The 18,006-nt window shown below is 43.6% G+C and overlaps 1 protein-coding gene across 1 annotated transcript in view; it reads right to left on the bottom strand.

The window, feature by feature from the left end:
• Nucleotides 1–18,006, bottom strand: part of GPCPD1 (glycerophosphocholine phosphodiesterase 1) — a 234,105-nt gene that overhangs the window by 15,964 nt on the left and 200,135 nt on the right. The window contains 1 exon segment of the mRNA XM_033936285.1: nt 9,185–9,321. Coding sequence (XP_033792176.1) covers nt 9,185–9,321 — 137 coding nt within the window.

Below are 18,006 nucleotides of genomic sequence, written 5' to 3'. Positions count from 1 at the left end.
TGTTGACCTTTTAGAAAATAAATTTTGTAATAGGATTCCAGACAGTATTGAGAGGTAAAGGTATGAACTAAGGACCAAGTAGCAGCTTTGCAGATCATCAATAGGAGTAGAGCGGATAAAAGCTACTGAAGCTGCCATAGCTCGAACCTTGTGACACGACCCTCCAGTTGCAGCCGAGCCTGAACATAACAAAATGAGATGCAAGCAGCCAACCAGTTGGAAATTGTCCTTTTGGAAACAGGGTGCCTCAACTTGTTAGGATCAAAGGAGACCAAAAGTTGTGGAGATGATCTATGTGATTTAGTTCGATGCAAATAGTAGGCCAATGCTCATTTGTAGTCCAGAGTATGAAGAGCTGTTTCTCCAGGATGAGAATGAGGCTTGGGGAAAAATACTGGAAGAACAATGGATTGATTGAGATGGAACTCAGTGACAACTTAAGAACTTTAGATGAGTGCGAAGCACCATCTTATCATGATGGAATACTGTAAATGGTAGATCTGCTATCAATGCTTGAAGCTCATTGACTCTGCAAACAGAAGTTAGTGAAATGAGAAAAACTACTTTCCAAGTAAGGTATTTAAGATGAGCCGAAGACATTGGTTCAAATGGAGGCTTCATCAGTTTAGCAAGTACAACATTAAGATTCCAAACTACTTTCATAAATTTCATAAATTTGGAAACAGCCAGATGAGCAGCGAGAGGTTTTCCATACACTAGTTGATGAAAAGCAGCGATTGCACTGAGATGGACTCTAATGAAAGAGGATTTGATGTCAGAATGTGACAAATGCAGAAGGTAATCCAAAACTAAAGAAAGAGGTGGATTTTGGTTCCTGATGATGAAGAATGCACCAGGTAGAAAACTGAGTCCATTTTTGAGAATAACACTGTCATGTGGCTGATTTTCTGGAAGCATCCAAGATGTCTCTGACCGACTGAGTGTATGGGAGGTCAGTTGAAGTCAGCCTGAGAGATACCAAGCTGTCAGATGCAAAGACTGCAGGTTGGGATGTAGAAGGGAACTGTGACTCTGTGTAAGAAGAGATGGAAAAATTGGCAGAAGTAGTGGCTCCCTGATGCTGAGTTGAAGTAAAAGGTTGTCTGGGCCACCGAGGAGCTATCAGAATCATGGTGGCTGACTGTTGTTTGAGCTTGACAAGCGTTTTGAGAATAAGAGGAAAAGGAGGAAATGATGTTCATCCAATCCAGGAGAAAAGCATCTGCCTCCAGACGATGAGGAGAGTACAGTCTGGAACAGAACTGAGGCAGCTTGTTGTTATGGGGAGATGCAAAGAGGTCTACCTGAGGCGTCTCCCATTGAGAAAAAATGGGATGGAGAGCTGCTGAGTTTAGCATCCATTCATGAGGTTGAAGAATGCAGCTTAGTTTGTCCGCTAACAAATTTTGCTCCCCTTGAATGTAAACAGCCTTTAGGAAGATGTTGCGAAGAACTGCCCAATCCCAAATCTTTTGAGCTTCTTGGCAGAAGAGAAGAGATCCTGTTCCTCCCTGCTTGTTCATATAGTACATGGCTACTTGATAGTCTGTATGGATGAGAAGGACTTGATTTTGAAGATGATGCTAAGACATGAGAGCACTGAAAATAGCTCCGTATTCTAATAGATTTATATGATGGTGGCGATCTCTGGAAGACCAAAGACCTTGAGTGTATAGGCCATCCAGATGAGCCCCACAACCATAGATTGACAAATCTGTCGTGAGAACCTTCTGATGAGGGGGCATGTGAAAAAGCAATCCCCTGGGAAATAGCCTTTACTGGGTCAGACTAATGATCCATCAAGCCCAATAGCCCGTTCTCATGGTGGCCAATCCAGGTCACTAGTATCTGGCAATATTCCATGCTACCGATCCAGGGCAAGCACTGGCTTCCCCCCATGTCTTTCTCAATAACAGACAATGGACTTTTCCTCAAGGAACTTGTCCAAACCTTTCTTAAAACCAGCTATGCTATCCGCTCTTACCACAGCCTCTGGCAATGCATTCCAGAGATTAACTATTCTCTGAGTGAAAAAATTTCCTCCTATTGGTTTTAACTGTAACTTCACGAATGTCCCCATGTCTTTGTAATTTTTGACGGAGTGAAAAATCGATCCACTTGTACCCGGTCTACTCCACTCAGGATTTTGTAGACTTCAATCATATCTCCCCTCAGCCGTCTCTTTTCCAAGCTGAAGAGCCCTAATCGTTTTAGCCTTTCCTCATATGAGAGGAGTTCCATCCACTTTATCATCTTGATCACTTTTCTTTGAACCTTTTCTAGTGCCACTATATCTTTCTTGAGATAAGGAGACCAGAATTGAACACAATACTCCAGATGAGTGATTCAGGGGCATTACAACATTCTTAGGGCTCCTTTTACAAAGGCGCGTTAGGGCCTTAACGCGTGGAATAGTGTGTGCTAAATTGCCGTGTGCGCTAGCCATTACCGCCTCCTTTTAAGCAGGCAGTAATTTTTCGGCTAGAGCGCACTAATCTGGTGTTTGCGCTAAAAACTCTAGCACATCTTTGTAAAAGGAGCCCTTGGTCTTGTTAATCATCCCTTTTTTAATAATTCCTAGCATCCTGTTTGCTTTTTTGGCCACAGCCGCACATTGGGCGGAAAGTTTCATCGCATTGTCTACGATGATACCCAGACCTTTTTCTTGGGCGCTAATCCCCAAGGTGGACCTTAGCATCTGGTAACTGTGATTCAGGTTATTGTTTCTAATGTGCATCACTTTGCATTTGTCCACATTAAATTTCATCTAGTCTTCCAATTTCCTAAGGTCCTCCTGCAATTTTGCACAATTTACATGCGTTTTAACAACTTTGAACAATTTAGTTTCATCTGCAAATTTAATCACCTCACTTGTCATTCCAATTTCCAGATCATTTATAAATAAGTTAAATAGCCCTGGTCCCAGTGCAGACTCCTGCAGTACTCCACAGTTTACCCTCCTCCATTGAGAAAAATGACCATTTAACCCTATCCTCTGTTTTCTATCCGATAACCAATTCCTAATCCACAACTGAACTTTGACACCTATCCCATGACACTTTAATTTTCTCAGGGGCCTCTCGTGAGGAACTTTATCAAAAGCTTTCTGAAAATCTAGATACACTATATCAACTGGCTCACCTTTATCCACATGTTTATTCACACCTTCAAAGAAGTCAAGGAAATTTGTGAGGCAAGATGTCCCTCGGCTGAATCCATGCTGACTCTGTCTCATTAAATCATGGTTGTCTATGTGTTCCACAATTTTATTTTTTATAATTGTTTCTACCATTTTGCCTAGCACTGAAGTGAGGCTTACCAGTCTAATTTCCCGGATCTCCCCTGGAGCCCTTTTTAAAAAACTGGTGTAACATTGGCCACCCTTTGGGGTGTCTTTTTGATCAGAGGAGTGTCGGAGTGAGAGGATTTAGGCACTTTATCTAACTGCAAAAAGAAAAACACAAAAAAGGAAAAAAAAAAATAAGTTTTCAACATTCAGCTTCCTGATGTAGCCTTTGCGAAACACAGACTGTGTTGGAGCCGAGGCACATCTCTTCAGGATAAGTGTTTCATATTTTTTATGCAGCTACATGGACAATGTAAATACAATAGGAGTGGTAGCACTTAACATAATGTGCTGTGATTAAAGAGCTAATGCACAGTATCAGCGACCTCGTATCGTTGTTAGGTGCCCTGCTGAAGTACTTATGAGCACAATTAAATTTAATATTTTTTAATAAAAGGTTTATCTAGCAGTTTTAAGTTCATGTTGACTTAACAGATTTTGATGGGAATAGGATTTTTTGCTTTGTTCTATATTGAATTTTCCCCTACTCTAAGTAATTTATTTTGGACTTAAGTCCCCTGTGATTTTGGATTAATACATCCATCTTCAGAATTAACTTTTAACATTCAACTTTCTTCCATTTTTCTTTCTTCTCAAAATCTATCTACTTTTCCATGTCTTCCCTTCTCATCTATCCATGTGTATCATCTCCTCCCTCTTTCTTCTCCTCCCTATTCCCATCTATCCATAAGAAGCATTTCTTATTATCTCTTCCCTGCCGCATTCATTGCTGTGCACTATCTCCTCCCTCTGTCTTCCCATCCCCTCTATCCCTGTGCAACTCTGTCTTCCCCCTTATAGGGTCTGGCATCTTCCTTCTCTCCTTCCCATAGCCTGGAATCTCTTTCCTCTCCAATGGTCTGGCATCTCTCTCTCCTTCCCTCTCTCTTCCCGAGGTCTAACATCTATCTCCTTCTCTCTTTTCTGCGGTCTGGCATATCTCTATCTCCCCTCCTGCCCTTCCACTCCATGCTCTGGCATCTCTCTCTCTCTCTCTCCTTCCCATTCCAGTGGTATGCCATCTCTCTCTTCCCCGTTTCATCTCTCTACCTCACTCTTCTCTTACCATGTCCAATAATTCTCTCTCCCTCCCTCTCTCTGCCCAACAATTCTCCTTTTTCTTCATCTCCTCATGTGCACCATCTCTCTTTCTCTCTCAGACACTCAATTCTCCCTTTCTATTCCCTCCTCACTTCAGCATCTCTTTCCTTCCTTCCATTCTATGGCTCTCTCCTTCCCTTCATTCTATGTCCCATGTTCATGCCTCCTCCCTTCCTTACTCCCTCTCTCCCTTCTTTCATTTGTCCGAAGTTTGTGCTCTCTGTTTCTTGAGTCGCAACTCACCCCTCTTCCTCCCCTCCATTCTGTGCCTCAACTAGGTGTCTCCCTCTGGCGGATGTCTTACGTTTTCATTGCCGCCCTGGGGTGTTTTATCTTCTGGCCAGCTCCTTCCTCCTCATTGCTGCAGTGTGCACAAAGCGGCGGGCGATGCCTTCTCTCTGACATCTGAGGGAATGCTTCTGGATGAGACATGGGACGCGTGAGGAGCCACTGCCCGCAGCTTTGTGCACACTGCGGAAATGAGGAGGGAGCCGGCCAGAGGCGGCAATGAAAACACCGTATTGCACCATGGGTCACATAAAATGACCAGGCGGGCTGGATTCGGCTGGCGGGTGGGCCTGGTGTTTAACACCTGTGGTCTAGAGGAACGTCCTCGATGGCATTGAGGAGGAGGAGGAGGAGGAGAGAATCGATTTTCTGAAGAAGCAGAGAGGACTGCAGAGGGTTGGAAAGAGACTCTCTTGGAGGATGATCTGGAGGAATGGTGAGAAAATTAAGAGAATAACTTTCCTGAATGATATTGAGAACCCAGAGGTTGGAGGTGATTAACTGCCAACGGTGATGGTAATGCTGCAGACGACCTCCAATGGGGAGAGGAAGATGTACATTGATTGAAATTATGCTCTCGAGTAGCTGGTCAAAAAGGCTGATTAGATTTAGGAGGAGCAGACGTCAGGTTTCTGTGGAAGTTGTTGCGTCTGTTTATTCTATTGTGGCCTGGAAGGAGGGAGTGGTTTCGCTGTATAACACTTCTGATACAAGGAAGAGGGTTTATAAGGTCTGGAAGCAGATAACTTGGGCTTAGGTTTAAGCAGAGAATCCCAAGACTTTTCATGTGCTGAGAGCTGAGCTGCATTTTGAATAGTGTCTCCAAAGAGTTCATCTCCCAGACAAGGTATGTTGGCCAACAATCTTGGAGACTGACATCCATATCTGCCAGCCTGAGCCATGCCAATGTCCTCAAGGTCACAGACATTGCAGAAACTCTAGAGGACAACTCAAAAGCATCATATGCAGATTGCACCATATATTGCCTGAGCTGAGTAAGGGTGCTGAGAATCCAGCTTTCTAGACGCAGCAGGGACCGAAAAAAGGAGACTCCCAATTTTTGCAGAGAGTGTCCTTTAGGATTCCATGCAAAGGAAGTTTAAGAAGCACCTTAGGAGGATGTTTGTAGTCCATGGTCTCTAGAAATTCCTCCGAATATGTGGAGTCTGTCTCCAATTTGATAGTCATATCTTTACTCATTTGCCGATAAAACGAGTAAATGAGACAGGCTCAGAAGAAGATGGCTTCCTATGAGAAGTGGTGTGAGGAGAATGCGCCTCAGGAAAATCATAGGCTTCTGTAGTAGAAGGAGAAACATCCTGGGTGGATTCGAGATGAAGAATCAACAGGAATTGAAGGAGAGCGGTACCGGTGTTTAGCCCGGTACCAATCTGTAGGGGTGTTTCCTTATTCACACCTGAAGGTTAGGCCTCTCTGATGTCATAAAGCCTGAACCATTGTCTGCCAGAAATCATTCCAGCCTGAACCATGCAAAAAGAGAAAGAAGAAAACATCTTTGCTGTTTATGATGCCTGATGTATTCTGGGTATGTACCAGAACTATATTCTAGTCAAGGACATCCAGTTATGCCTACATGTTCAGCCTGTGTAAATCTTAGGGGAGGCATTGCTCCTGTGCTGTTCTTATCTAATGAAGGCGCCTCTGTTACACAGCCTGTGTGAGACTCTATACAGAAAGGTTATTCATTCAAGTTCTGTTTCTGGATTGGTCCTGAGAGGTCATCTGACGAGAATTAGAAGGTGCCTAATTATTGATTAGTCTATGCTAGGATGTAAGGAAGCTTGCATCTTATCATAGGTTTCTCTGCACATCTTCTATAATAATTAAGATATGAAAAGTTACCTCTTGTGACTCTGCCTAAGCAAGAGAAATCGGACTTTTATCCAGATCTGGATTCCATCACATAAAAGAAACCTTTGCTGCCAACCTAATTTACAGCTGTTCCAGTGGCTGACGAACTCTTATTCCTGTACCAAGAGAATTCATATCTTCCGTGCTGAGTAGAAGGCAAATTCCTTCCCCCGGATTCTGTGCTAAGGCCTAATCGGATGGTGAGATAAGGAAATTATCTATCTTATCAGCTGGGGCTAGATAAAAGTATTCCATTGTTGTATAGGATAAGGAGATGTAAAGTTACTCGGGGTGATAAAGCTATATTTTTAGTTGCTGCTAATCAGGAATTATTATTATAAGGAATTATTTAGTGTGTAAGAATTAGTTTTACTCATTTATCTAGCAAGTGTGGTGTGATAATTATGTACTGAGTTTCATATATGTATTCAGATATTCTGTGAACAATAATTAGTTATTTGCTGCTGGCTTATGAATTATATTTTTCTATTTTCATAATAAAAGTATTTCATAAAGCCTGGGTCTCTGTGTCATGTAAGTAGGCAAAGCTTGCTAAATCTGGATGAGGTATTATGGTTTTCCCTAGCACCTGACTAAGACAGGCACGTAACTTGTTTATATAACTGATTAGTCATCCATAAATCTACCTACAAATCCGATGCTGCAGGCAATGTAGATTGCTTATGTTTCTCTGCCTCCTTAGGGGAGATATGCTTCGACTTGGAAGAGTGCTTGCCAGATTTACTGGAATATGATCGTCTAAGGTGGAGAGGAATGACGGTGTGATGAACTGGAGTGATTTCCAGAAGTATGCTGCTTCGATGCATGACTTGATGATTTATGCTGATGCTGCGGTGAAGTAGAGCGGTGTCTTGAAGAATAATGCCTCAATGCATGACTTGATAAGGATGATCAGTGCAGAGATTGACAGGGTACCGATGAAACAGTGATGGTACCGGCATCTTGCATGGCACGATGCTCAGGCTGGGCCGGTACCGAAAGAGTCATCATCGGGGTAACCAGTTGGAACATATCCCCAAACTCCGCTCTAAGAAGAGCATTGAGCTTCTCTTTAAAAAACAACACCGATATCTGTGGCTTGGATGCTGGTATCAATGGTGCTGCGACTCGCTCCGGAGAGGATGGCACAGATGATGCACCCCTTGAGGTTGAAGCAAGTTGTTTGGCCAGCATGATTAGACTTGATGCCTTAGTGGCCTAGACCCTGTCTGGGAAAATTGTGATTTCTTGGTTGGTTTACCAGAAAGAGCTTTAGCCTGCGATACCAGCGTGGATGCAGGTACCTCACACGATGGTGATGCCTTCGACGTCGATGGTTTGGACAATGTCGGTGGTACCTGTGCTCCCATCCATGGTACTGAAAATAAGTTTTTGCTGTAAAAGATGGCTTTTAATAGAACGCTTTTGAAGCGTTGAACAATGTGTGCAGGTCTCAACGTGGTGGTCTGGGCCAAGGCATTGTATACTACTACTATTTATTATTTCTATACCGCTGAAAGGCGTACGCAGCGCTGTACATTTTAACATACAATAGACAGTCCCTGCTCAGAAGAGCTTACAATCTAATTTAGACAGGACATTTCAGGATTGGGAAGATTATAGTGGGTATAGGTATCTGACAGCAGTGAGGGGGAGTTAAGTGTTGAAAGCACTTTTTAAAAAGTGGGCCTTTAGCTTGGATTTGAACACTGCCAGGGAAGGAGCACAACGTATTGATTCAGGCAACCTGTTCCAGGCATACAGCACCGTAAGAAAGAAGGGACGGAGTTTGGAGTTGGCAGTGGAAGAGAAGGGCTTGCCCAATGAGCAGAGATCACTGGGGGGGAGGGATAGGGGGGGCATAGGGGAAGATGAGTGAGGAGAGATAACAGGGGGAGTTTAAACTGTATTTGGAAATGGACGGAGAGCCAATGAAGTGACTTGATAAGGTTAATGTGAGAATAGCGGCTCTCATGGAACACGAGTAGTGCGGCAGCATTTTGAATGGATTGAAGAGGCAAGAGACAGGCGCGCGGGAGGCCTGAAAGAAGTATGTTGCAGTAGTCTTAGCACAGGGTGACGAGAGTGTGGACAGGGGTTTGATCATGTGTTCAGAGAGAAGAGGATGGATTTTGGTAATGTTATAGAGGAGGAAGTGACAGGATTTGGCAGTCTGTTGGATCTGAGCAAAGAAGGAGAGAGGAATCAAAGATCACCCCAAGCTCGCAACCTTGGGTAATTATGCAACATTAAAAAGTTACATATATACTCATAATTCCACAGGGGGGGGGTAAACTGCAATTTTATCATATTCACAATTTATAATGTTAAATAAACCATAGAGCATTAAGCACTTAAAAATATTTTTGTAGATAAATTCAGACCTGCTGGATTGTTGCTCTTCTCATATAAATGTGAAATATGCATTAGAAAAGGCAGAACTAACCAATTTAGTTTGGCTCAGACCAAAGAGAATTAGCATCACAACTTAGCTCTCCTTTCAAGATCAAAACTAGAGATTTCTATACTGCAATATATTGAAAAGTATTATGAATGTATCATCTCAGAGTAACTTACCCTGTACACACATCTGCATCAAAGGAAGAGATTACAATCCTCCGCATTCCAGCATTTTGAAGTATAACTTTAAGAATGATATCCAAATACGAATTCATATCAAAGTATGTTGATAGATTGCCATCCCAAATGCCATCCTATATAAACACAAAACAAACATGAGGAAACATAAATCTGACTTTTCAACTACATAAAATCATCTGATTTTGCTGCCAAACATTTCAAAGTGCATTATAATTTCTAAACTTTAATCAGAAGACAGTTGTAGTAACTGGTTTACTTTCTTGCCAAACATCAAATTGTTACTCATTGCTAGGGTTACTAGATGTCTGGATTTCCAAGGACATGTCCTTCTTTTCAAGGACTAGTCCAGGGGTCCGGATAGTTTTTCAAAACCCTGACACTCTGTCTGGGTTTTGAAAAGCTTTCCAGGAAGCAACAATGTCAGGATATCTGCAATGTGATGATGTCAAGCGCATGCGTGCAGCATCATCGCGTCATACCAGCATATGTGCAGATGCCCTTCCAACAAGCAATCAGGTTGAGGGGGGCGGGGTTGGAGGCGGAATGGGGCATGACTCGGGCAGGCAGGGCCACGGGTCCAGATTTTTGTTCCCGAAAATCCGGTAACCCTACTCTCATTGCAAAATTAACAGGATTCCATTTCAGTATTTGAGCCCACCTCTTACAATCACTCTCAAAAGCTCTAATATACGATATGTCATATATAGTCCTTGCAAAGTTCTTCACATCCTTTCTGAAATAAATAAATGCATTTCACTGATCTCTGCACATCATACTGGAACACATACAAAAAAATTCAAAAGCAAGAATACAAAACCTAAAAGTTTTGATTGCTCTAGTCTTTTACATCCTTTGTCACAGTAAATTCAAATTAGATCTAGTTCTAAAAATTGTGCAGTAAGTTATAGAGCCCTCGAGTATAATCACAATGGCTGAACTGATTCAAATATTCCTAGATGAAGAACCATTATTAAATGAAGTGAAATTGAATCAATGATCTAAGTACTTTTGCAATGCCTTTTATAATGGCATTTGTTTATTTGCATTGAGATGTCTGGAACCTAGCTATTCATTTACTTTATAACTTTGGATTCTTTGAACACCTCTGTTTCTCTTTCTTCAGGAAAATAAATAGCCACCAGTTGCTTATAGAACAAAATTTATTTTAAAAATTTCTATACCGTTTAGACCAGGGGTGTCCAACCTTTTGGCTTCTCTGGGCCGCATTGGCCGAAAAAAAGTTTCTGGGGCCGCACAAATGCGCAAACACTGCAGCAAGACAGAGGAGGGAGCCGGCAAGACAGTAAACACCCGGGGGCAGCAGAGAAAACACTGCATTGCCCTCGACTGTGGCTGCACAAAATACTTCACAGGGCCACATGCGGCCCTCGGGCCCCAGGTTGGACACTCCTGGTTTACACCTAAACGGTTCAGGGGTGTCCAACCTTTTGGCTTCACTGGGCTGCATTGGCCAAAAAAAATGTTTCTGGGGCCACACAAATGTGCAAACGCTGCAGTAAGACACAGAAGGGAGCCAGCAAGACGGTAAATATCCAGGGGCAGCAAAGGAAAACACTGCATCGTCCTCGATCGGGGCCACACAAAATACTTCACTGGGCCGCGGGCCGCAGGTTGGACACCCCTGGTTTACATAATTTTACATACACAAAAGCTGTAAAAAATAAAATCAGACAGACATGAACAAATAATCCTCAAGAGAACCAACTATAAAATAAAAGTCAAAAGGCTTATACAAAGAGTCATAGGAAATTCTTCAACCAGCAGCAATCATTAAGAATGTTTCTTCTTGCTGTCGAGGCTGTGCAAGCTGGTTAGCCATTATTATTCTTGGACACACTTATTTCCTTATACTCCTACAGAATGATAATCTGTTTATCCCTCCTCATTTAAGAGCTTGTCTTCAAACAATTCACAATTCTGCATTCTATATCTTAGCCCCCTTACTCAAGGACTCTATTTCAGAGGAGAGCAGAGGAGAGGAAGAGACCAGCGCCAGGGTTCCCGTTGTCCCGGCCAAAGAGAGGAGCAGCGTCGGGCCAAGCACAGCAGGGGAAGCGGCGAGAAATGAAGCAGTAGGCTCGGGGAAGCGGCGAGAGTTCGCTCCGCCCACCCCCACCGCGTCAGAGGCTGCGCCGGACCCCCCCTTGATAGGGGAGGAGCCAGCGCGGCACACGCGGCAGAGGAGAGCAGAGGAGAGGAAGAGACCAGCGCCAGGGTTCCCGTTGTCCTGTTGTCCCGGCCAAAGAGAGGAGCAGCGTCGGGCCAAGCACAGCAGGGGAAGCGGCGAGAAACGAAGCAGTAGGCTCGGGGAAGCGGCGAGAGTTCGCTCTGCCCACCCCCACCGCGTCAGAGGACTCCCCCTTAAAAGGGGCAGAGCCAACGGCGCCCAGCCGTTCGGCGCGCGGCGAAGGCGAGCGGTAAAGGCGCTCGCCTTAGCGAGAGCGCCTTTGCGAAGGGCCTTGCAAGGGACGAGTATCTACTATCAAGAACACCGAGGAGGACTGAACGGTAAGGAAGCGACAAACACAAAAGGTAAGGAAGAGACAGACGCCAAGGGAACAAACCCACACATACAATCAAGGTGAGGTAGAGCAGAGACAGCACACACAAAAGAGACAGCAAGGCAAGCAACATAAGGAAGCAGCAGGAACGGGACACAAGCACACACAAGGGAAGCAAGAAATGGAAGCCCAAGGAAGTCAGAAGGTGAGCTTTCCGGTCTTCTGTATCGGCTGCAATATGTATGACTACCTCCCTTCGGGGATCCAGGCATACATTTGCAATTGATGCATGGAGATGGATAGCTTGAAATGTCAGGTAAGACTATTGGATGGAACAGTGATGGAACTCGAAGACAGAATCCGAGCACAGGAGAAGATGCTAGTGGAGTACAGCCCAAACGACGAGGTCAAAGAACTAGAAATGTTCATAGAGGAAGCTCATCAGCACCACGTAGAGATCCCAGGGCTGGAAAACTGTACTCAGGAAACCGATGTGAGGAGAGAAGACACCCATGCAAACACAGAAGAAACCGAAGACGAGGTAGGAGACAACCGCACATCAGGAGGAATAGTGAGAGCACAGGAAGACATCGCCCCACCCAAAGAACAGGAAACAATTTCAAGAGTATCATTGGAGGAAGAAGACTGGCCCTACTCCAAGGACGTGCACCTACGCCCCCCAAGGAATCTCCGAATAAAGAAGATGGGGATCATCGTAGGCGACTCCATTATACGACATGTGGACAGCCACACCGCAGGAGGAAGAGAGGACAGAGTCGTCACCTGTCTGCCTGGAGCAAGAGTGAAGGATGTGACCAACAGGATCTCCAGGATCATAGATGGCGCACGGGGAGAGGACACCGCTGTGCTTATCCACGTGGGAACAAATGATGTGAGCGGGCGGAAGTATGACAGGGAAGAGCTGAAGGGCCAGCTCCGCTCACTCGGAAGAAAACTGAAGATCAGGGAGGTGAAGGTGGCCTTCTCTGAGATCCTCCCAGTACCAAGAGCGGATGGAAAGAGACAAGGGGAATTGCAAGTAATCAACGCCTGGATGAGACGATGGTGCGAAGATGAAGGCTTCGACTTCGTGCGCAACTGGATGGCGTTCTGGGGAAAAAGCAAGTACTACAGAAGGGACGGACTACACCTCAACAAGGAAGGAGCAAGAGTTTTGGCAGGCAACATGAAGAAGGCAATCGAGAAGGCTTTAAACTGAAAGATAGGGGAAAGCCGACAGTCGACCACCGGTCGATGGCACGGATAGCAGGATGCCCCGACGAAGAAGCCAAGGAAAACTACTCCTACACAAGAGAAGACGACCTCACGGCAAATAAGGGAGAAAAAGCAGGAAGGGACAATTCAGACACAGGAGGGGACGACCACACAGCAAACAAGGGTGATAACACAGGAGCAGTAAAGGATACCGTAATTGAAACTACAGGGACGGCCAAGAGTAGAAGGTCCAAAAAGGTAACACGAAGGGAACTTAGATGTATGTATACGAATGCTAGAAGTCTAGGTAACAAAATGGGGGAACTAGAGACAATAGCAAGACATGACATATTGGATATCATTGGCATAACAGAAACATGGTGGAATGAAGAAAACAAATGGGACACAGTACTACAGGGATACAAGCTGTATAGAAGAGATCGAGTATGGCAGAAAGGTGGAGGTATTGCTCTATATGTTAAGGAGGGAATAGATTCTGTTGAAATGGTTACAACAGAAATGAAAGAGAAGCTTGAGTCACTCTGGATCAAGATTCCTGGTCAATATGGCGCAGATACGAAAATTGGCCTTTACTATCGTCCCCCAGGACAGGCGGAGGAAACTGACTCAGAAATGATGGAGGAAATCAAACAAGAATGCAAGACAGGCAATATAATTATATTGGGAGACTTAAATTTCCCAGGGATAGACTGGAAACTAGCAACCTCCAACTGCGGCAAGGAGGCCAAGTTCCTGGAGGTGCTAGGGGATTGCTTCCTGGAACAAATGGTAAAAGAGCCGACAAGAGGCAACGCCACCTTGGACTTGGTCCTAAATGGCCTCACGGGACCGATAACAGAAGTGGAAGTCATGGTTCCACTGGGAATGAGTGATCACAATGTAATCAACTTTAAACTTGACATCGGGAAAGGGAAACATGCCAAAACCTTAACCACCACCTTGAACTTTAAAAAGGGTAAATACGATCGCATGAGAGCCATGGTAGAAAAACGACTCGAAAAGAAGGTGGACAAACTTGAAACGGTAGATCAGGCATGGTCCCTACTGAAAAATACTATCACAGAAGCACAAGATCTCTACATTCCGAGGATTTCCAAAGATCGGAGATCAAAGAGCAAAAGAGAACCGGCATGGCTTACCAAACAGGTGAAGGAAGCCATAAAAGAAAAGAAGGACTCTTTCAAAAAATGGAAATACATAAAGACAACCGAAGCCTGGAACAAACATAAAGATGATCAGAAGAAATGTCACAAGGCGGTGAGGGATGCAAAACAGGAATATGAGGAAAAAATAGCCCAGGAGGCCAAAAACTTCAAGCCCTTCTTTAGATACGTGAAAGGGAAAAAACCTGCAAAAGAGGCAGTGGGACCCTTGGACGACCAGGGAAGAAAAGGGTACATCAAGGAAGATAAACAAATCGCAGACAAACTAAATTCCTTCTTTGCGTCTGTCTTTACGAAGGAGGACACCTCAACAATACCTGAAGCGGAGAAAGTGTTTGCAGGAGAAATAGAAGACAGCCTCACCACAGTTGAAGTGGACTTAGACCAGATATACTATCAGATCGACAAACTTAAAAGTGACAAATCCCCTGGACCGGATGGAATTCACCCGAGAGTCTTAAAGGAATTGAAGGTTGAAATCGGAGAGTTATTGCAAAAACTTGCAAACCTGACAATCAGAACTGGACAGATACCGGACGACTGGAGGATAGCGAACGTCACCCCAAATTTTCAAAAAAGGATCGAGAGGGGAACCGGGCAACTATAGACCTGTGAGTCTTACGTCTGTCCCCGGCAAGATGGTTGAAGCACTGATCAAGGATAGCATGGTCCGGCACTTGGACGCACACAACTTGATGAAACCCAGTCAACATGGATTCAGGAAAGGGAAATCATGTTTGACGAATTTACTCCAATTTTTTGAGACCGTGAACGAGCAAATTGATAGTGGGAAGCCGGTGGACATAATATACTTGGACTTCCAGAAAGCGTTCGACAAAGTTCCACACGAAAGACTTCTCAGGAAACTACAAAGCCATGGCATAGAGGGGGATATACAAAGATGGATAGGCAAATGGCTGGAAAACCGAAAGCAGAGAGTGGGCATAAATGGGAAGTTCTCCGACTGGGAGAAAGTGACTAGTGGTGTACCCCAGGGCTCGGTACTTGGGCCGATCCTTTTTAATATTTATATCAATGACCTGGAGGAAGGAACATCCAGTGAGATCATCAAGTTTGCAGACGATACAAAACTATGCCGGGCGATCAGATCGCAGGAGGATAGAGAGAAACTCCAGAGCGACTTGTGTCGGTTAAAAACATGGGCGGAGAAATGGCAGATGAAGTTCAATGTGGAGAAATGCAAGGTAATGCATTTAGGCAATAAGAATAAGGAATACGAGTATACAATGTCAGGTGCAACTCTGGGGAAGAGTGAACAAGAAAAGGACCTGGGTGTACTGATAGATAGGACCCTGAAGCCGTCGGCACAATGCGCGGCAGCGGCAAAGAAGGCAAATAGAATGTTGGGCATGATAAAGAAAGGAATCTCGAGTAGATCGGAGAAAGTTATAATGCCGCTTTATAGGGCAATGGTCAGACCACACTTGGAATACTGCGTCCAACATTGGTCTCCCTACCTAAAGAAGGATATAAAACTGCTGGAGAGGGTGCAGAGACGAGCAACAAAACTGGTGAAGGGTATGGAGAAACTGGAATATGAGGACAGACTTATAACACTAGGATTGTTCTCCCTTGAGAAAAGGAGACTGCGTGGGGATATGATCGAGACCTTCAAAATACTGAAAGGAATTGACAAAATAGAGCAGAGAAGATTATTTACATTGTCCAATTTGACACGGACTAGAGGACATGTAATGAAGCTAAGGGGGGACAGGTTCAGGACTAATGTCAGGAAGTTCTGCTTCACTCAGAGAGTGGTTGACACCTGGAATGCCCTCCCAGATGAGATTATTGCGGAATCGACCGTCCTAGGCTTCAAGAGCAAACTAGATGCATATCTCCTTAAGAGAGGCATATAAGGATATGGTGGACTATAAATTACAAACAACAGAAGCATTGACGTCACATAGAAGAACAAAACAATAATGATAACACGGAGAAAAATAAACCTCAATTGTGAGAGGTTGGGACTACACAAGTGCCCAGCCCTCAACACATCATCACGGGTTTATAAAAAAACTCCGTATACGAATATATAAATAAATAAGATTTTCATTCATTCATAGTCGCGTTTTTTTCAAAGACTTGTTTATGAATATATATGATCGCAGCTATGAGTCTGTAATAAATTCGTGACTAGAACCCCAAGCTTAACTACATTAGTAATGAAGGCTACAGCTCAGTTTCATTTGTGTAAGTATATTCAGAGGCACAAAATGCAAAAAATCGCAATTAAGGATGAAATACACTCATCTGGAAAGATGAAGTTTCTAGAGAGGCTTTCTGCTCCTAATCCTAATATTCATAAACAAGTCTTTGAAAAAAACGCGACTATGAATGAATGAAAACCTTATTTATTTATATATTCGTATACGGAGTTTTTTTATAAACCCGTGATGATGTGTTGAGGGCTGGGCACTTGTGTAGTCCCAACCTCTCACAATTGAGGTTTATTTTTCTCCGTGTTATCATTATTGTTTTGTTCTTCTATGTGACGTCAATGCTTCTGTTGTATGCAGTTTGAATGAATCCCTGCTAATAACTATATTCAACAATACGTATAAAACATACATTTATTGACTATTACGATTGTATCCTAGAAATTTACTAGTAGGACTATAAATTACGACAGGTGTACACCTGGCAGGGCCTCTGCGTGTGCGGATCGCCGGACTTGATGGACCGAAGGTTCTGATCCGGAGATGGCAGTTCTTATGTTCTTAAGATCCATATGGCCTAAGATCTTTGTGGCTATGCACATCAGGTCTGATGGCTATACACATGAAGTTTGAGTAATGAGGGTAGGCAAATCAACCCTGTGAAAAATGACAAACTTTCCCCCTCTTCTTACAAATCCTTTGGAAATTCTCCTTGGGCCTGAGCCTCCCCCAGTAGGTCCCTCGACTCCTCTAAATGCAGGGCCATATTATCAAAGTTCTCACCTGGATCCCTCCAGATCTCTCTAAACTGATTGTACTTCCTGGGACTGAGTTCGATTAGAGTGTGGCTTCATGGGGGGTCCCCTTAGGAAGCCCTCCTTTTGTGCATTAAAAGCAGTCAAACATGTAAACAGAATGTTAGGGAATAATATTTGAATTATTAGAAAGGAATGAATAGAGAATAAAACAAACAAACAAAAAAAAACCATAGTATCTTTTTACATCACTCCATGGTGAGGCTATACCTTGAATACTGTGTACAATTTTAGTCACCACATCTTTAACAAAATAGTGGAACTAGAAAAGGTATAGAAAAAGGCAACCAAATGATTAAATGGAATGACTCATATATGAGGAAAAACTAAAGAGGTTATGGCTCTTCAGCTGAGAGGAAATATGATAGAGATCTATAAAATATGATAGAGATCTATAAAATCCTGAATGGAATGGCACGGGTAACAAAATGATTGCTCACTCTTTTAAAAAGTACAAAGATTAGTTACATAATAGCACATTTAAACACAATAGGAGAATTTTTTTTGAGTCAACGTATAGTTAGTTCTGGAACTTATTGCCGGAGCAAGTGATAAAGCGGTTAATGTAGTTGGGTTTATGAAAGGTTTGAATAAATTCCTGTAGAAGCAGTCCATAAACCATCAAGGTAGACCTTGAGAAAGCTAAGTAGCATGGAATCTTGTTACATTCTGGGACAACCAGGTACCTTATGATGTGAACTGGCCAATGCTGCAAACAGGATATTGGGCCTTGGTCTGATCCATTAGGGCAATTTTTATATTCTCACACTCAGATTGGAGCTCTTAGATGAAACCTTTAAGCATTTGTGCTAGCCTCCTTTCCCCACCTTTTGTCTGGAGACAGACTCTATTAAACTGAAAGCCCTCTGCCTTTTCAAACAC

Source organism: Geotrypetes seraphini, chromosome 3, assembly GCF_902459505.1.
Source record: "Geotrypetes seraphini chromosome 3, aGeoSer1.1, whole genome shotgun sequence".
Classification (NCBI taxonomy): domain Eukaryota; kingdom Metazoa; phylum Chordata; class Amphibia; order Gymnophiona; family Dermophiidae; genus Geotrypetes; species Geotrypetes seraphini.
The sequence above is the reverse complement of the archived record's forward strand: the minus strand, read 5'-3'. Positions and strand labels throughout refer to the sequence as shown.